General features: G+C 57.2%; 2 protein-coding genes across 2 annotated transcripts; both read left to right on the top strand.

Moving 5' to 3' along the window:
• The first annotated feature begins 8,330 nt into the window (after window positions 1-8,330).
• Window positions 8,331-14,670, top strand: DUS3L (dihydrouridine synthase 3 like). Its single transcript, XM_004714250.2, has 13 exons — window positions 8,331-8,450; window positions 10,413-10,686; window positions 10,948-11,451; window positions 11,776-11,817; window positions 11,954-12,106; window positions 12,247-12,363; window positions 12,553-12,618; window positions 12,709-12,819; window positions 13,305-13,401; window positions 13,530-13,605; window positions 14,045-14,233; window positions 14,315-14,443; window positions 14,533-14,670. Exons 1-13 carry the CDS (start codon window positions 8,356-8,358, stop codon window positions 14,603-14,605), a joined length of 1,926 nt encoding a protein of 641 aa, XP_004714307.1. The 5' UTR covers window positions 8,331-8,355; the 3' UTR covers window positions 14,606-14,670.
• A 380-nt stretch (window positions 14,671-15,050) lies between these two features.
• On the top strand, window positions 15,051-16,848 carry PRR22 (proline rich 22). The gene is made up of 3 exons (XM_004714344.1): window positions 15,051-15,174; window positions 15,256-15,318; window positions 15,791-16,848. Exons 1-3 carry the CDS (start codon window positions 15,051-15,053, stop codon window positions 16,846-16,848), a joined length of 1,245 nt encoding a protein of 414 aa, XP_004714401.1.
• Window positions 16,849-17,681: the final 833 nt, after the last annotated feature.

Here is a 17,681-nt window from a genome sequence, read left to right as displayed (position 1 = left end):
CTTAACCACACCACCACCAAGGCTTCCTTGGGGTAGACATAGGAAACTGCAAATCCCCTTGTATTCAGGAGCTGATCTTGGTGACTTTAGTGCCAGCTAAAGTGGGACTCCTGATTTGGGCTCAAACAGATTAAAGCCTTCCCCTTTCTCTTCCACCTGGTCTCTGTCTTGGTCTTCGGCCCTGCCCGGTGAGACCTGAGTATCGCTCAGGAGTGCAGTCAAGTGTTCTGGAATCCCCATGCCTCACCGTGTTGTCCACACTTGGTTAGGATCCACACAGCCGGACGCTTTTGCAAAGTCAATTAACCCCAGGTAAACATCTACCTGGTATTATCTGCTTCCAGCCAAGATCTATCTGATGGTCGATATCGGGATACGTCTCTTCTGATATCACCTCCTCTTCTGTCTCTATAGTGCATTCCCCTAAACTATCAACTGCTCTCAAAGACTTTCCAGTAGCACCTTCTCTTCCCCACCCCCGCACTCTCTTTCCATCCGAATGCAGGTGACTTGGGGCCTCTGGCGGGTGGAATCTGCAGACCCTGGTCTGATCCATCATCTTCTGTAACCCACCTGGCTTTTGCCCCAAGCGGCTCATCCATCCCCCATGTCCTTATCCGGTGCTCCAGCAAAACATGCCTTACGTTCCTTTCAACCCCTGCCCCTAAGAACAGGCTATGTAGCCATCCCAAACTCAGAAGTTCCACTTCTCACACCCTCTCCTTTTTCCTCTTGTGGAAGCCCATGCTTCCCCAAGTCTGGGGCCATTCCCAAGATGGCGTAGGAGTGGTGTCTTTGACACCCCCCTAACTTCCCAAGAAGCAGAAGAATCCAGAAACCTCAGCCCAAAGCAGGTTCCTAGGAAGCCGTCGCCACACCTGCCTCCAACCTCCATCCAACCGATTCTGCCAACCACCGCCCCTCACTCAGCTCTACGTCTCTGGTCATTTGCTGCAAAACACACAGTACTCCCAGGTCACGCTCCCAATGATGGGATTTTCTTAGGGAAGGGTTTCACGTGCAAGGGAGGCAAGTGACAAAGACCATGGCTGGGGTCAGGCGCACCTTAGTCCTCAGTGTGACACGCTTGCTCTTCGACACAGTAAAATGGTCACGTGCAGCAGGTCTGCCCGAGGCACCGGCGAGATCCTTTGATTTCTTTTCTGATTGCTGCTTCCGGGAGCTCTGATTGTGGATCCAGGCGAAATGAAACCCTTGACAACGTCAACCTTTGGCCCGTTTACCATGATATTGTTAGGTAGCTAGAGTTAGGGACAGGAGGTTGTCCCTCCCATGCCTGTAAAGGCCCCTGAGAGGAGGTTGGCAGGAAATCAGGCAACCATCAGATGTCTATAAAGACCCCCAAACAGAGCATGCTCATATTCAAGCCCGGAGTCTGGTGGGAGGTACACCTGGGCGGTGCAAACTAGGCCCAGGCTCATGACCTCACTCAGGTGGGCTTAACTCAGCCAACCACGCCTCCCTTTACCCTGCTCCTGGTCAGAGGCAGGTGGAAGGTGAGAGGGTCTCCCTCCCCTGCTCAGGTGCCCATGCCCACTCTGGGCCTGCTTGGGACCCGCGGCCTCTGGGCCCACATGCTCTTAGCCTCTAGGGGGTTCTTGAGCTTCTGGCCTCCTGCAATTACCACCTCCCCAGTTCCTCTTTAGACTCACGAAGCACATGCAATGATGCTGAATGCAGGAAGATCACAGGCCAGTGGGTAGATGGTCTTGTGGATCCAGTGGCGGTGGATGCGTGTCCACACTGATGTGGATCTCCACATGGCTCCTCCAGCTCCAGGGCTCTGACTCCATCTGCATAGCTCCATGTGTCTTGTCAATAGGAAGACTTAGCAGAGAGAGTGTGTGTCCCACCTCCAGGGAGGAAGACTGGCGTTCCCAGAATCCTCAGAAGGCCATGCCCACACAGAGGGCTCATTGGCTATAACCTGATTGACAGGCTAGACTCCACCCCCTCTCTCAGGTTGACAGTAGATTATGTAACCGCCACTGTCCTCACAGTAACATTCTTGCTTTTCAACACCGTGAAGAAGTCTGGTGCAGCAGATGTGCCTCGAGCAGTGTGTCCTCTGCTCTCTGGACGTTGGTCTGTTAGGGACGTTGCGGGTAGGTGCTGTCCAGTTGGTGCTAAATCCAGGTGACCCTGTGTGCAGGACCCCAAGACCTGGTCCTGTTGTGTCCTCTTCACAATTGTCGTCATGCTTGAGCCCATTTGGCAGCCACTGCGTCCGTCCTCCTTGAGGGTCCTCCTCTTTTTCTTTCCCAAGCACGATGTCCTTCTCCAGGGACCGGTCTCTCCTGACAACAGGTCCAAAGTCTGTGAGACCGGGTCTCACCATCCTTGCCTCTCCGGAGCACTCTGGTCTTACTTCCTCTAAGACAGATCGGTTTGTCCTTTGGGCCGTCTCTGGTACTTCCAGCATTCTTCCGCAGCACCTCATTCAAGTGCATGGACTCTTCCTGTCCTTTTTCTTCAATGTCCAGTTTTCACATGCATGGGAGGTGATGGAAAAGATCGCGGCTCTCTGAGTCATTTCGATGGGCATTCCATCCACTCCTGGAGCCCTGTTTTTGGCGAATGCATTCAGGGCAGTGTGAACGTCTTCCTTCAGCACCACTGTGATGGTTCTTGCTCATATGCTGCCTCCTGAGATGGTGAGATGCCGACGTGACTTGTAGTGTGTGTTCTTTGCATCTTCTCGATGTATCATTCAATATTTTGCTTCTCAAATCTTTCAAAATCGCCACTCGGGGCTCCGCTGAAACTTGTTCACTTTGGGTGACTCTGCTGGTCTTGGAAATACCAGTGACATAGCTTTCAGCATCACGGCAACACGCAAGCCACCAGTGTGACAAGCTGGCGGACAAGCGGTGGGGTACTTTCTTTGCCCGCGCCATTATTCTAATGCATCGATTTCCTTCATTTTGTTTGACATGCTGGTTTCGCCTTGGGTGGCTAACCACAGGGCCAGCAGTTGGAAACCACCAGCATCTTTGTGTGAGTCTGAGTAGATACGAGAAACAAATCCACGGACAATCATATGTGTGTAAGAGAGAGTTTTATATAAAGGGTAATTGTACATTGAGAAAGCATCTCAACGCAGTGCAGTCCAAGCCCATAAGTTCGATATTAGCCCATATGTCCGATACCAATCTATAAAGTCCTCGTCTGACTCATGAAGCCATATGGAGACCCCTGCCAGGGTTGAGATGCTCCCACCGCCACTGGATCCACAAGACTTCCCACCCACTGGCCTGTGATCTTCCTGCATTTGGCATCATTGCATGTGTTGCATGAGTGTGAAGAGGAACTGATAGACTGATATCAGAAAGATGGGCTAATATCGGATTTATGCACTTGGACTGGACTGGGATGCTTCTGTAATATACAATTACTTTTTTATATAAAACTCCTTCTTACACACCTATGCGTGTTTATGAATTTGTTTCTCCAGTCAACCCTGACTGACACAGCATGCATCTGAGGGGAGTGGGTCTGGCCTGCCTTAGTCCTCAAACTGACCTCTTAGCATTTGGAGGCCCGAAAGAGGTCTTGCACAGCAGATCTGCCCAGTGCACTCCATCGCGTGATTTTTTAAAAAAAGTTTAATTGGGACATAATCTACCTATCATATGACTCCGTAGTTCAATCGTATGCAGAAAACGTGGACAATCATCACCGCAATCAATTTTAGAACATTTCTTCTTTCTTGTACGCATTCTTATTAGCTCCCCACTCCCCGCAACCTCCCCTGCCATGTCCCCAAGAAACCAATATTCCAGTTACTGGCTCCATCGATCCACCACTTGGTCTCTTGACAGTGGCTTCCATGGGCACTGATGATGGAGTCAGGTCAAAGGAAGGCCATGTGTATTTACCAGGATGTCCATCGGTTCAGCTTGGAGTTTTGTTTTCTTTTCGGTGAAGCGTAATCTGTACCCCCCAAAACAAAAACCAAACTCACTGCCATCAAGACGATGCTGACTCAGTGACCTAGAGGACAGGGTCAAACTGTCCCTGTGAGTTTCCGAGACTGTCACTCTTCACGGGCCGCAGACAGCCTTTCTCCTGTGAGGAGCGGCCAGTGGTTTGGAACTGCTGACCTTGAGGCCCACAGCCCATTGCTTAACCACTATGGTGCCAGAGCTCCTCAGCTAGACAAGAAGTCTGTCTCACAAGGACGCCTGGTTTTAAATTCCGACGTCCGATTCCCAGCTTGTCCGACAGAGGGCAGAAGAGGCCAGAGCTGGGAGACCAAAGGCTCCCAGTTCCCAGGTCTTATTTCTCTCCCAACTTATCAAAGCCGGTCTCCACCCCGCTGTGATGAGCCCAGGTGGCACAGCGTTTCAGTGCTCATCTGCTCAAGGAAAGGCCGGCAGTTGGATACCCTCCTCCCCAGCAGCTCTGCAGGACGACTTGGTGACCTCTTCTTGTAAAGACTGCAGGCCCCCCCCAACCAAAAAAACACCCCCCCAAAACCAAAACACTCTAGAGGGAGTTCTGCTCTGTTGCACGTAAGGGGTCACCACAAGTTAGAACTCCCAGGAAGGCCACTCGCGAGAACTAGTCTGTTGTCACCTCCCGCAAGTCCCTCCTGTCCCTTGGGGAGGCCTTTTCAAGGTCAGCAATGAGATGCCCAAGCCAAGACGAGGCTGAAGATCAGAGGCGACAGCCTTCCGGAGGGACTGCAGCTCCACGCAGAGAAAGCCCAAGGCCTCGCCACGGGCAATAGGCAGCACGGTGAGAAACGGAGACGAGGCTGAGGTTGTCCAGTCCCTCTGACTCGGATCCGCAGTCCAGGTCCCTGCAGCAGTCGAGACGGCGCACAACGCTGCTGCTCTCTCAACAACTCCCTGCTGTGGAGTTGAAGCCGACTCACGGGGACCACACATGTGGCGGAACTGCCCCTGTGGGTTTCTGAGACTTAACACTGTACGGGAGTAGAAAGCCTCATCTTTCGCCTGTCCGCTGCAAGAGACCTCGTTAAAGTAACTTTGAGGGCTAAGGGGCGCCATGGTATCTTCAGTCACCTCATGTACATGTGGAAGTTGGACAGTGGATAAGGAAGACTTCAGAACGGATGCATCCGGATGATGGTGCCAGAGCAGGGTATTGAAGGACCCTGGCCTGCCAAAACACACGCCACCTGTCTTGGGAGAAGTACAGCCAGAACGCTCCTTCGAGGCAAGGGTGGTGAGACGCAACATACTTTGGAGCGACTATCCAGAGAACCCAGTCCCTGGAAAAGGGCACCAGGCTCGGCAAAATAGCCAGAAAGAGGAAGAGCCGTGACGAAATGGATTGACACCACGGTGGCAATGACGGGCTTGTCAATAGGGCAGCACTTGTGGGGAAAGCACAGCACCTGGCAGTGTTTCATCCTGTGGGATTCAGAAGCCCTTGTGCTGTAGCGGGTTCTGGGTTGGGCTGCTAACTGCAAAGTGAGTGGTTCAAAGCCACCAGATGCTCTGAGGAAGATGGAGCTATTTGACTCCCACGAAAAGTTTTGGTTTCAAAAACCCACAGGGGCCGTTCTACCCTGTTGTGGCAGTTATATAATCAGGTGTCAACTTGAGACTATTCAGAGTGAAGGGGTGGAGTTTAGCTTGTCAATCAGTTCGCAGCTTGATGGCCTCGTTTGGAGGTGCAAAGGAGAGAAATCGCTCACTGGAGGCCAGACCCACAATCTCTGCTTCATCTTCCTGCTGACAAGACACATGGAGCTACGCTGATGGAGCTGGAGCCCTGGAGCTGGAGGAGCCACGTGGAGACCCATGCCGTGCTGAGATGCTTCCACCGCCACTGGATCCACAAGATTTTCCATCCACTGGCCTGTGATCTTCCTGAATTCAGTGTCATTGCATGTGTTCCATGAGTCTGAAGAGGAATTTATAGACTGGTTTCAGACATATGGGCTAATATCGGATTTATGGGCTTGGTCTGAACTTGGCTGGGATGCTTTCTTAATGTACCATTACTCTTTGATATAAAGTTCTCTATTACACACATATGAGTGTCTCTGGATTTGTTTCTCTAGTCAACAAGGACTAACACACCTGTCCTATAGGGTTGCTGTGAGTCAGAATCAAGTCAATGGCAGTGAGTTTATCCTGAGGTGTATTCCTGAAGATGGTTTGGGACACATAATTATAGTAACATAATGACAACAACTAAAACTATTTACATTGATTGAATCCTCCCCTCTTGAAGGAGATTCTTCGATGAGAAGACTGAGACCGAGAGGTCCAATAACAGGAGCAATGTTCCCGGTGACTAAGTGAAGGGACTGAGTTTTGAAGATGAAAGCCCCTGGCTCCCAATACGACACTGAACTTCCTTCAAGGAACAAAGGGTGTGAGGGGTGCAGCAGGACTTGCGCAAGCGGTGACTTGATTAGCTTCTGTCTTCCTTTGCACACTGCCCTCCAGGATTCCCACCAACTCTGGGGTAAAAAACAGACTCCTCAGAGTTCCAGGTACGAGAAGCATTTGGATCCCCAGCTAGGCGTCGTCAAAGCCGAACCACAAATGTTACTGATCGCGGGCTTCGGGGGAAGCGGGACCCTGAGGAAAGGAAACGGAATGGAAGATGTGGGAGGACGTGACCCTTTCCATTTATTTTATAGATCTCGGATAACGGATGAAGATGCGGCATCTCGTGAGAACGTATGATGTGAAGAACCTGGTTCCAGTCTCTCCTCCCATCTGCAAATCAGTAGACCCCTGAAAGAGACACCAGCCTCTTTGATGGAACGGACTTAAGGATTCCGCTTGTTAAGAACAAGTTTTTGTTTTTTCTGGTGACTGACTATAAAATTAACTGGGAAACGGGAAAAGCTTTCTTGTGGTGACATTGCCTCTGATACGCAGCCTCTGTGAATGTTGACGTGATTGCAAATAGAGTCCAACTTCATTTTCCAGCAAGTATTCATCACAAGTGTCTGCAGAAGCTCTGTCTTGGACGTCATCTCCATGGACTGTTTTCTTTCGGTCCAGAATGTAGTTGTGAAGAGTGGGTGACAGTTACGTTCCATTTTGTGGAAGTCAGCACAGAACCACAATGATATTTGAGCAGAGTCACTGGTCTCTATTTTAATAAATATATCAGTATGAAAGAAACAGACAAAAAAACAAACCAACCCCAGACTCCTCCTTGAAGTCCACGCGGCCCTGTAAGTCCTGCCCCCTCCCCTGTTCCTCTGCCCCACTTGCTCACTCTGCTCTGCTCGAGCAACAATGGCCTCCTAGCTCACTCTTCCTCCAACTCAGCGGGCCCAGTCCGACCCCAGGACCTTTGTGTGAGCTCTGCCCTGTTAGGACCACTCTTCCCTCCCTCATCCCAAAGGCTCTCTCCCTCACTTGTTTCCAACATGTACTGACGTGTCACCTCCTTGGTGAAGGCTTCCCGGAATGTCTTGGCCACTTCCCTCCTTCATTAACAAGCCCGCAGTTCAAAACCACCGGCAGCTCAGAGGGAGAAAGATGGGCTTTCTACTTGCTTAAAAAGTTATCCTTGGAAAGTCACAGGGGCGGTTCTACCCCGCCCTACAGGGTCGCTGTGAATGGGAATTGACTCGATGACAGTGAGCTTGGTTGTGGTTGTTTAATGTTTATGGAGAAAGATGAGGCTTCTTACTTCCATAAAGATGTACAGCTTTGGAAACCCACAGGGGCAGTTCTGTGCGATACAGTCACTAAGAGTTGGAATCCACTCCACGGCAGTGAGTTTGGGTTTTGGTTGATTATATTTATGGAGTCCTGGTGGTGTAGTGGTTACACTGGGCTGCTAATCAGAAAATCTGCAGTTTGAACCCATCAGCCACCGGGCAAAAGAAAGACAGGGCTTCCCACCCCTGTAAGCACAGGGCCAGTCCCAGAGGGTCGCTATGAGTTCCGTACTGGCAGCGAGTTTTTATTCTGTTCTTTCAAGTATTATGTTATGTCTTCTCATTTCCCACCTGAGCAAATCATGGGTATGGATTTTCGTTTTATTCTCTGCTGTCTCTCCAGTACCTCGAACTCAGCAAATTAGTTGTTGACTGAAGAAGTCCCGCCCGAGCCTAATGGAACTTAAATGTTCAAAACTTCAAGCAGGAAAAACACGACATGATGGTGTAGAGAGTTCGGCACGCGGGCCGCCAGTTTGCAATCCCCGTGAGAACACGTGACCCAAAGGTTCCCACCTACTTGTACGTCGAGGCCCCGCCCCACGTTGACGCGGGCACGGCGAGGGAGCGCCTGCGCCTGCGCGTCTGTCCAACCGGCCCGGGAGACACTCGCGCGCGACCCGGAAGACTTTCCCCGCCACTCTTCAGAGGGCGCGTGAGGGGGGCCGATGGCGGAGGGAGCGGCGGAGGAGGCCCCAGCAGACGGGGAGGGCAGTTCCGCAGCCAGCGCGCCAGAACGGGGAGTGGCGCCTATTAAACCTCAGTGAGTCGCGGGGACACCCATGGGACCCTCCTGGCTCCCGTAGCGCGGCGCGAGCGGTGAATGCTGGGAGGTGAGGCAGCGGCGCAGGGTGGGAAGCTCTCAGCCTTCTCTCCTCCGGGCCGTCCCTCGGCCTCTCAGGATCAGCGGCGGGCTCTGAGCTCGCGCACGTCGTGGACTGTCACACACGCGCTCAGGACACCACAGGGCATGCCGGAGTGGGCGGGGCTTAAGGCGGTGGCCGCAGTGCATGTTGGGGCTTGCAGTGTTTAAAGGAGGCGCTAGGAAGTATGGCGGCTGCGGGTCGCGCTGCAAGGCATGCTGGGATCTGTAGTTTTCCTTCCTATACCGTCTAGTGCTCCGTAGTTTAGCTCAACAAACTCTGGAATCGTGACGGTAGGGATCAAACAGGCCCATCCGGGCTGTAGCTGGCTGGTCCTATGTGGTGAAATTCCCTGGGGTTCTCACAGCCCCTCCCGGCATTCATTGAATCTGAGTTTAGAGGATTCTATATTTTAAAAAGTCTTTGTGAATCGGTCAATGGTGTGCAGAGCAGATGACCAGTTTTACATTCAACGATTCAAATTTTGCTTTATCTCGTTCATTGCAATCCCCTTCAATGCACCCCGCCTTCTCTCTGTGTTTCCTATTTCCATCCCGTTCTCTCCTGACCCTTTGGAACTTTATCCTTGTACCCATGCTGCCCTGCATATCACAAATGGTTGGTTTTTCTATGGTGTGCACACTTCCTTATCGTTAGAGGGCCTGTCTATTGTTTGGCTGAGCAGAGAGCCCAGAGGGCGAGTTCAGTTTGAGAGCATCAAGGGTGCAGGCAGCTGTCGCGACTTGACAGTAAAACCAAATCCACACCATGCTCACTGCCATTGAGTTGATTCTGACTCACAGGGACCCCAATGTTATTGTGAGGTGACCGTGACATGGAGCCAGCTCCAACCCATAGCTACCCCCTGCACAACAGCTAAACACTGCCCGGTCCTAGGCCATCCTCAACAATGGTTCCGATGCCTGAGCCCAATGATGCAGCCACTGGGTCAACCCATCTCCTCAAAGGCCTTCCTGTTTATCACCGCCCCTCCACTCTACCAAGCATGATGTCCTTCTCCAGGGACTGGTCTCTCCTGACAACGTGTCCAAAGGATGTAAGACGAAGTCTTGCCATCCTTGCCTCTAACGAGCACTCTGGCCATGCTTCTTCCAGCACACATCAGTTCCTCCTTTTAGTGGTCCAGTGTTCTTTTCCAGCACCGCAATTCTTCTTCTTTGGTCTCTCTTACTCAGTGTCCAACTTTCACGTGCATCTGAGGCAGTGGAGACTACCACAGCTTGGGGTCAAGAGTACCTTAGTCCTCAAACTAACTTCCTCAAAGAACATCCTATAAACAACCCGTATCTGCACGACAGAGTAAAATTGCCTCTGTGGGTTGGCAAGACTGTAACTATTTACGAGAATAAAAAGTCTCATCTTTCTTCCACGGAGTAGCTGGTGGTTTTGAACTGTGAATCTTGTGATAAGCAGCTCCATATCTAAACCACTGCGCCACCAAGGATTCTCGCTCCAACCAGTAAGCCTGGTCTTTTCCTGTTTGTGTGTTTGTTGATATGATTTTGAGTTCTGTTCCACATCTTTCTCCCACTTTACCCAGGACCTTCTCTAGTTCTTCTGGCCTGAGGGTTGTGGACACTGATGTTTTTGACTCATTAGTCCATCGGACTCATTGCTTCCACGTGTCCTCGGTGTTCTCCCTCTTCTTTCTCTGGACGGGAGGGACCCATGGTTGTCCCTAAGAGAGCTGCTGATGTGTTTTTAAGACCTTGCCACTGCTCACCCCAGTAGGATGTATTTAGAACACCGTCTTTGTGGATTACATCACGCCAGTTGACCTTGGTGCCCCCAGAGGGGGGGACTCTTGGACAAGCCCTCCTCTTGCTGCCATCTTCCGGCAGGTACCTCACCACCAAGGAGCAGTTCCATGAGTTCCTGGAAGCCAGGGGACAGGAGAAGGCCACCCAGAAATCTCAGGCAGCCGAACCAAATGGCCCAGACCTGGCTGAGCCAGAGGCCAAACGGGCCCGGCTGGAGGATGGACGGATGGAGGAGGCCACTCAGCCCCAGGAGAAGCCCCAGGCTCAGAAACGGGCCCGAGGCCAGAATAAGGGCCGGCCCCACCTGAAGCCCAGCCACTATGACGGGAACCGCCTCTGCCCCTCCGTGGTCCAGGTGAGGGTGTGGGGGGGTAGTCCCCTGAGGGTGAGGGTGAACAAAACATTGCAGGCTCTCAGTCTGTGCCTCACTGCCCCTCAGCCCTGTGTTCCGGTGGACACAGAAGTCCTTAGCGTTCCCATTTTACAGATGAAGAGACTGAGGCACAGGGTGGTTGCCCACCATTGCATGGCCGAGGCTCTGACACGGGCTGCTTGGTTGCCCTAGCCCCTCTTGGTCATCTCATGCCCTGCCCCTGTGCCCTGCCTCCCTGCCCAGGGCTCTGCAGCCAAGTGTTTCTATGGCGACCGTTGCCGCTTCCTGCACGACCTGAGCAGCTACCTGGAGAACAAGCCGGCAGACCTAGGCCCCTGCTGCGTGCTCTTCGATACCTTTGGCAGGTGTCCCTACGGGGTGACCTGCCGCTTTGCAGGAGCCCACCTGGGTCCTGAGGGCCAGAACCTGGTGCGAGAGGAGCTAGTGGCCCGAGGGGCCCAACCTGCACCCGTCCGCAATGGCCTAGCCAAGGGCCTGCAGCAGCAGCTACGCAAACGCCAAGTCCGCTTCGAGCAGGCCGAGCAGGTCCTGCACCAGTTAAACCAAGCTCCTGGCCCCGCCCCCGGGGCCGCCGAGACCCAGGGTGTGCCCGGGACGGGCGCTGTCGACGTCCAGCAGGCCCTGCCCGAGCCGGACACCACTGCCCTCCCCAGCAGCCCTGTGCAGACCTGCGGGGCCCTGACAGACGAAGACGTCATCAGGCTGCGGTCCCGGGAGAAGAAGCGAGTACGTGACCAGCAGGTGTCCCTGCTGACTCTGCTTCTGCAGCCCAGACTGAGCCGGGGCCACAGTGACATGGCCATGTGCACAGCCCCAAAGGGTCACGGGTGGGCAAAAGGGAGCAGGAGAGAAGAAGGGAGCGTCGGAACTGGGGCTTTGACGATGGAATAAGCGCTCTCCAGTAGCATAGAATGGGGAGAGCCATTCCTGGTGGAGAGGGTTTGGCCTGAACAGGGGCCCCCAGGCGAAGGCCAGTGGGGTCCAGGGAGGGCATGATCCAGTGGGAGCAAGAGACGGGGTGTAAGAGGCCTCCCATTTCTGTCCCTTCAGCTAGACATCAGTGGCAAGTTGTACCTGGCACCCCTCACCACGGTAGGCGTGGGCAGGGCGGGGCGGAGGCAGGGTCACCCCAATGGTGTCCAGCGTCCATTTGTCCCCACCCGGGGGCTGGCTGGGTGTCGGGGTCCCCGGTACTGCACTCTCATGGGAGCCCATCCGCCGCCCCCAGTGCGGAAACCTGCCCTTCCGGCGGGTCTGCAAACGCTTCGGGGCGGACGTGACGTGTGGGGAGATGGCCATCTGTACCAGTCTGCTGCAGGGCCAGACGTCCGAGTGGGCCCTGCTCAAGCGCCACCACAGCGAGGACCTCTTCGGGGTGCAGGTTAGCACCCACGCTATGGGGGCGGGGTGAAGGTGGGGGGCAGCTCACGGTGCCAACCTCCTCCCGCCCGGTGGAGGATCCTGGTGCCAGAAGGTGGGGTCCTGGGGCCATGCCTCTCATCATTGCCCACCCTCTCGCAGTTGGCGGGGGCCTTCCCGGACACCATGACGCGCTGCGCCGAGCTGCTGAACCGCACAATCGAGGTGGACTTTGTGGACGTCAACGTGGGCTGCCCCATCGACCTGGTGTACAAGAAGGTGACGGGACCCCAGAGGGCGGCGGCTGGGGACCTTGCCCACAGAATGGGACTCCAGCCTCGGTTTCCCCAGCAGGAGCGGGCAGTGAGCCCCTGCATCCTCCCATGCCCCGTGTCTCTGGAGGTGCCCCCCACCTGCCCCCCTCCCATCTGTTCACCCTTCCCTTCCCCCCATCCACTCCACCCCCAGGGCGGCGGGTGTGCCCTTATGAACCGTTCCAGTAAGTTCCGGCAGATCGTCCGCGGGATGAGCCAGGTGCGTCCAAGGCCCCCCGCCCAGGTCCCTGATCTGTTCGCCTGCCCCCACCCCCCCTAACCCTCTGCCCGCTGCCCCCGCCCCCCGCAGGTGCTGGATGTGCCGCTGACGGTGAAGATCCGCTCGGGTGTCCAGGAGCAGGCCAACCTGGCCCACCGCCTGCTGCCGGAGCTGCATCACTGGGGTGCGGCGCTGGCCACGGTGGGTCCCCTGAGGGGGCACGGGGGCATTGGGGCCTCCCTCGGGGCACAGGCCTCAGGCCTCCCTGCTAACGGCTCTCCACCCGCCCCTGAAACTCTCTTTCCCTCCTCGTGATCTCTGACCTTCTGTCCCTGCGCCTCCTCTCAGTGCCTCTCATGGTCTCTGCCTCTCTCCTTGTCTCTGATGTTCTCTGTCTCTCCATCTCTCTCCCTCTGTCTCTCCCCGTCTCCCTGACTTCTCCCATCTACCTGTCGTTCTGGGGGTCTCTGTGTCCCTCTCTCTACTCTTGCTCTGTCTTTCTCTCTGTCATGCGGGGTCTCTGCATCTCTGTCTGCTTTTCTTTTTCTGCGCCTCCACGTGTTCGGGTCTCTCGACACTCTCGGTCTGCCTGTCTATCTTTCTGGGTCGCTGTGTGCCTCTCCCCTGTGTCTCTCCCTCTCAGCCTCCCTCCCCGCCCGCCTCCGTCTGTGACTGCCTCCCCGCAGCTCCATGGCCGCTCCCGGGAGCAACGCTACACCAAGCTGGCCGACTGGCAGTACATTGAGCAGTGTGTCCAGGCCGCCAGCCCCATGCCCCTGTTCGGTGGGTGCCCAGACCTCCCTGAGCCCTCCCCCGCTCGAGACACAGCCCCCGTCTCCCTGCTGCCCCTGTGGGGCCGTGGGCCAGCAGGAAGCCCCGCAGCGCTCAGACACTTGCTCCCGTTCTTTCAGGAAATGGGGACATCTTGTCGTACGAGGACGCCAACCGCGCCATGAAGACGGGCGTTGCTGGCATCATGATTGCTCGGTGAGTAGCCTCATACCCTGGATGCCCGAAACCTGGCCTGCTCCTCCCCCACGATCCTGCGGGGGCTCAGGGAGGGGGTGGAATAAGGTTGGCGTTTACACGTTTCTGTGGCCACTTGTTATGGGTCGGCGTTCCTGGGCTTTGACAATCGTGGGACCTCGTTGGTGGGGTTTGGAGAGTGGGGGTGTTGGGGAGCCAGGGCTCTGGCTTAGGCTGGGGCTGTCCACCCAGGGAGCCATGCTGCTTCTCCCAAGCCCAGGCCTGCAACGGGTGGTGGGCGCAGGCTGGGTATATCAGGCAGTGGGTATAAGCAGGGCAGTGGGTGGTGGGTGCGGGCTTAGGCTGCATGGTGGGTATGGGCTGGGCAGCAGTGCTTCAGCCTTGGCGGGCAGTGGCCTCACCCCCGACCGCCCCCTCACACACCTGCCACCCACCCCAGGGGGGCCCTGCTGAAGCCGTGGCTGTTCACGGAGATCAAGGAGCAACGGCACTGGGACATCTCGTCGTCCGAGCGCCTGGACATCCTGCGGGACTTTACGCACCACGGCCTGGAGCACTGGGGCTCGGACACACAGGGCGTGGAGAAGACCCGCCGCTTCCTGCTGGAGTGGCTGTCCTTCCTGTGCAGGTGGGAGGGGGTGTGGCCCAGCTCTCTGCCCCCACCCCCTGCCTGCTCTGGCCCCGCCCCCTCATCCAGCTCCATCTGCAGGTACGTGCCCGTGGGCCTGCTAGAGCGCCTGCCCCAGCACATCAATGAGCGCCCTCCCTACTACCTGGGCCGGGACTACCTGGAGACGCTCATGGCCAGCCAGAACTCGGCTGACTGGGTCCGCATCAGGTGGGTCCGCATCAGGTGGGCAGGCTGGTGGGGGTTGGGGCTGGGGCAGTGGGGGGGCCTGAGCCTTACCCCGCCTTGTCCTCTCCCAGTGAGATGCTGCTGGGACCTGTGCCGGCCAACTTCGTCTTCCTGCCCAAGCACAAGGCCAACTCATACAAGTAGCCGCCGTGCCATGCCGGAGAGGTCCCCCGATGGCCAGGAGCTGACAATAAAGTTTATTCTTTTAACTCTGAGGCTCTTTTGTATTCCTGAGGCAGCCCGGTCCCCATGTGTCCCTGTCCCCGCAGGGCCGTGGGGGCCAGGCCTAGGGCCGACGTGGGGCGGGGGGGCGCTGCTCTGAGAGAAGCTGCAGCCCTTGGAGCAGACGCAGGGCCCTGGCGTGTGGGGAGAAGTGGACAGGGGACGGTTGGGTGGGCCCTGTGGGCAGAAGTCAGCGGCAGGGGCTCCCTGGCCCAGCCCCCGAGCCTGGAACCTTGGCCCCTGGAACCCGCTGCCTGAGTAACCCAGCAAACAGAACCCGGCCAGACTCCAAGCCGCTCTGTGGCTGGCTGTCCGCACTTCCAAGTGTGCCGCTTCCTGCCCGGCCCAGCCCAGGCCCTACTGCCCCATGCAGCACCCCAAACCCTTCTACATGCCCTCTGCTCCTCAAGAAGGCTTTAGTCCCCGGGTCCTGGGTGCTGAGGGGCCAGGCAGTCAGCCCATGGCCTGCGCCGATGTGCTGCCCACAGTGGGTAAGGACACCCCACCCCCACCATGGAGTCAGGGCCCAAGGCTCTACCCACTCGGCTCAGGACCCGCCCTCCTGTCTGCAGGTTCTTCCACCCTGTATCACCCCCCAAACCCGGAGAAAGAGGTGTTTCCGGCCCCGCCGGCAGGTACTGGCCTCCCCTCCCCGCAGGACCAGCGAGTGGGTTCCAGGAGAGCCCATGTCTCCAGGTGGGCCCTCCAGCAGGGCCGGAGTCCTGGCCCCCGCCCCAGTGTGGGAAAGCACGGCTTGTGTCCCTTGTCCCCATGAGCCCTAGCTCACAGGCTCGCAGGCCCCACCCCCCAGGACACGGTTTGTGCCTTCCGCTGCCCACGGGCCCCCGGAAAACACTGCCCTGTTTCCCAGGGACTGTCACTGAGGCTCTTGTCTCCACCCCCACCCCCATGTGTTCCAGGATGAGGCCTGTTTGTCAGCCCTGTGGACGCCAGTACAGGGCCATGTCCCCCTCACCTTCCCCAGAATGAGGTTTCGTGCCCCCATCCCGTGTCCCCCAGGATGAGGCCGTGTGTCCACCCCACCAGGTGCCCCAGGACAGGGCCATGTTTCCCGTGTCCCCAGGACGAGGCTGTGTCCCCCCACAGGTTTCCAGATGGCCCCCTGCGGCTGTTTCTTTGACCCTCGCATCTATCGCATCGAGTGGGCAGCCTCTGACTTTGGCCAGACCTCCCTCTACAAGCTAGTGGCAACAGGCACCGGGGGACAGCCGGGGGTCCCAGCCTTGGGTCCTGCCTCCCCGGGCACCTACCTTCTGGAGCCTCAGTCCTACCTCAAGGCCCAGACCCCCCAGCCACCACCCTTGTACTCCCACTACCAGCCAGTGTCCGGGGCCCGCCAGTATGTCGTCCCTTACTTCCCCCGTGAGGGCTCTGCCCCCGAGGCTCTCAGCTTCATGGGAGACGGGGGGCCCCCAGCCTTCGTGGAACCAGTCCCCCCACCACCTGCCAAGGACAAGCGGCCGCCGCTGCTCATCACAGTGCCCAGTGAGCCGCCGCTGCCGCCCGGCCCCTACAGCCACCTCAAGGGCCGCCTGAGCCAGTTCTATGGGGCCGACGAGGTTCCCCAGGACACCCTGGGATTCCCCACCAAGGAGCCACCAGCCGGACCCAGCCCACAGCCTGAGGTCCCGGCAGCTGCCCCGTCGCTGGCTGTGGGCGAGGCACCTGAGGCCGAGGCGACCCAGGCCCTGGTGCTGCCAGACAAGGTGCTTCTAGAGGACGCCATGAAGCTGTTTGACTGCCTTCCGGGTGGCCCTGAGCCTGGGCCCGAGGGTGGCGTGCACCGGGCCCTGGCCATCCCACAGCCCGACAGCGGTGGCGGCGGGGACGACTCGTCCAGCGACATCCGCTCGCTGCACCTGCCCGACGAACTGCTGTCCTTCGACTACAGCGTGCCCGAGATCCTGGACACCGTGTACAACGTCGACTACTTCTTCAACTTCAAGGCGCTCGACGAGGAGCCGTCCCCGCCCCCGCCCCCTCACCCAGGACACCTGGCTGTCGAGCCCCCGGTGGTGCCCGGCCTGCAACCCAACCCACCTGGCGCTGGCAGGAAGAAGGCTGGTACCTCGGGCGCCAGGAAGGGCAAGGCGGGGGTCAAGGGCAGGCCGGCCGCGGGCACCCCCCCATTAAAGCACATTTGACTTCTGGCTCAGGGCCAGCTCTGTGGCTGCAGGGACGTGAGCAGCACCTGGCCGGGGTGGGCTGGCCCCCACGTGCTACTGCCTAGCCGGGTGGCTAGACAAGTTGGCACTGGGCAGCCTGGCGGGGTGGGATCCCAGACACATGTGTGCACACACACCCCCTCCCATCCCCCACGACTATGACCATACCCCCATGTACAAGGCTGCAGTCAACCGTTGTGGCAGATGAGAGATCCATGACCTTTTATTCCTGCTTTCCCACCAGCTCTGTGAAGCCCCCTGAACACGCTCTGCAGAGGAATACCTACCCCCCTCGCCGACACACAGACATGCACACAGTGACGGGCGGGCGGACGGACACGCAGGTATTCACACAGTAACATACCCAGACGTGGACACAGTGATACGAATACAGGTCGCACCCACTGATACACAGTCACACATCGACACCAACACCAACTGGAACACACACAGGCACGCGCATGCACACCCATCACTGTGCGGTAGACTGCAGCTCCCGGCCTCCGTGTGCGTGTGTCTGGGGCCACCAGGCCCAGAGTCTTGCCCCAGGTCTGGTCAGGGGAGACCAAGCTGCCCAGGGAGGGAGAGAAACTCCCGGAGCCCAGCAGCGGGCAGGGCGGGTTGTTTCTGAGTGGCCCTCTTTTCTGGCTCCCAGGCAGCCGGGGTGGGGGTGGGGGGGCATCAGCACAGGCCCCGCTTGAGGGCACACACGCGGGTCCACAAGGACGCGTGGGGGGTCAGGGAGGCTGGCTGAGGGTGCGTGTGGACATGTGAATCTGGTGCCGGTGGGGGTGGTATGGAAGGCATTCAGG

The sequence above is a fragment of the Echinops telfairi genome, unplaced genomic scaffold, assembly GCF_000313985.2.
Source record: "Echinops telfairi isolate 266 unplaced genomic scaffold, ASM31398v2 ScPeMD7_7459;HRSCAF=8497, whole genome shotgun sequence".
NCBI lineage: Eukaryota > Metazoa > Chordata > Mammalia > Afrosoricida > Tenrecidae > Echinops > Echinops telfairi.
Note: the sequence above shows the minus strand (reverse complement) of the source record. Positions and strands in the feature narration are given on the sequence as shown.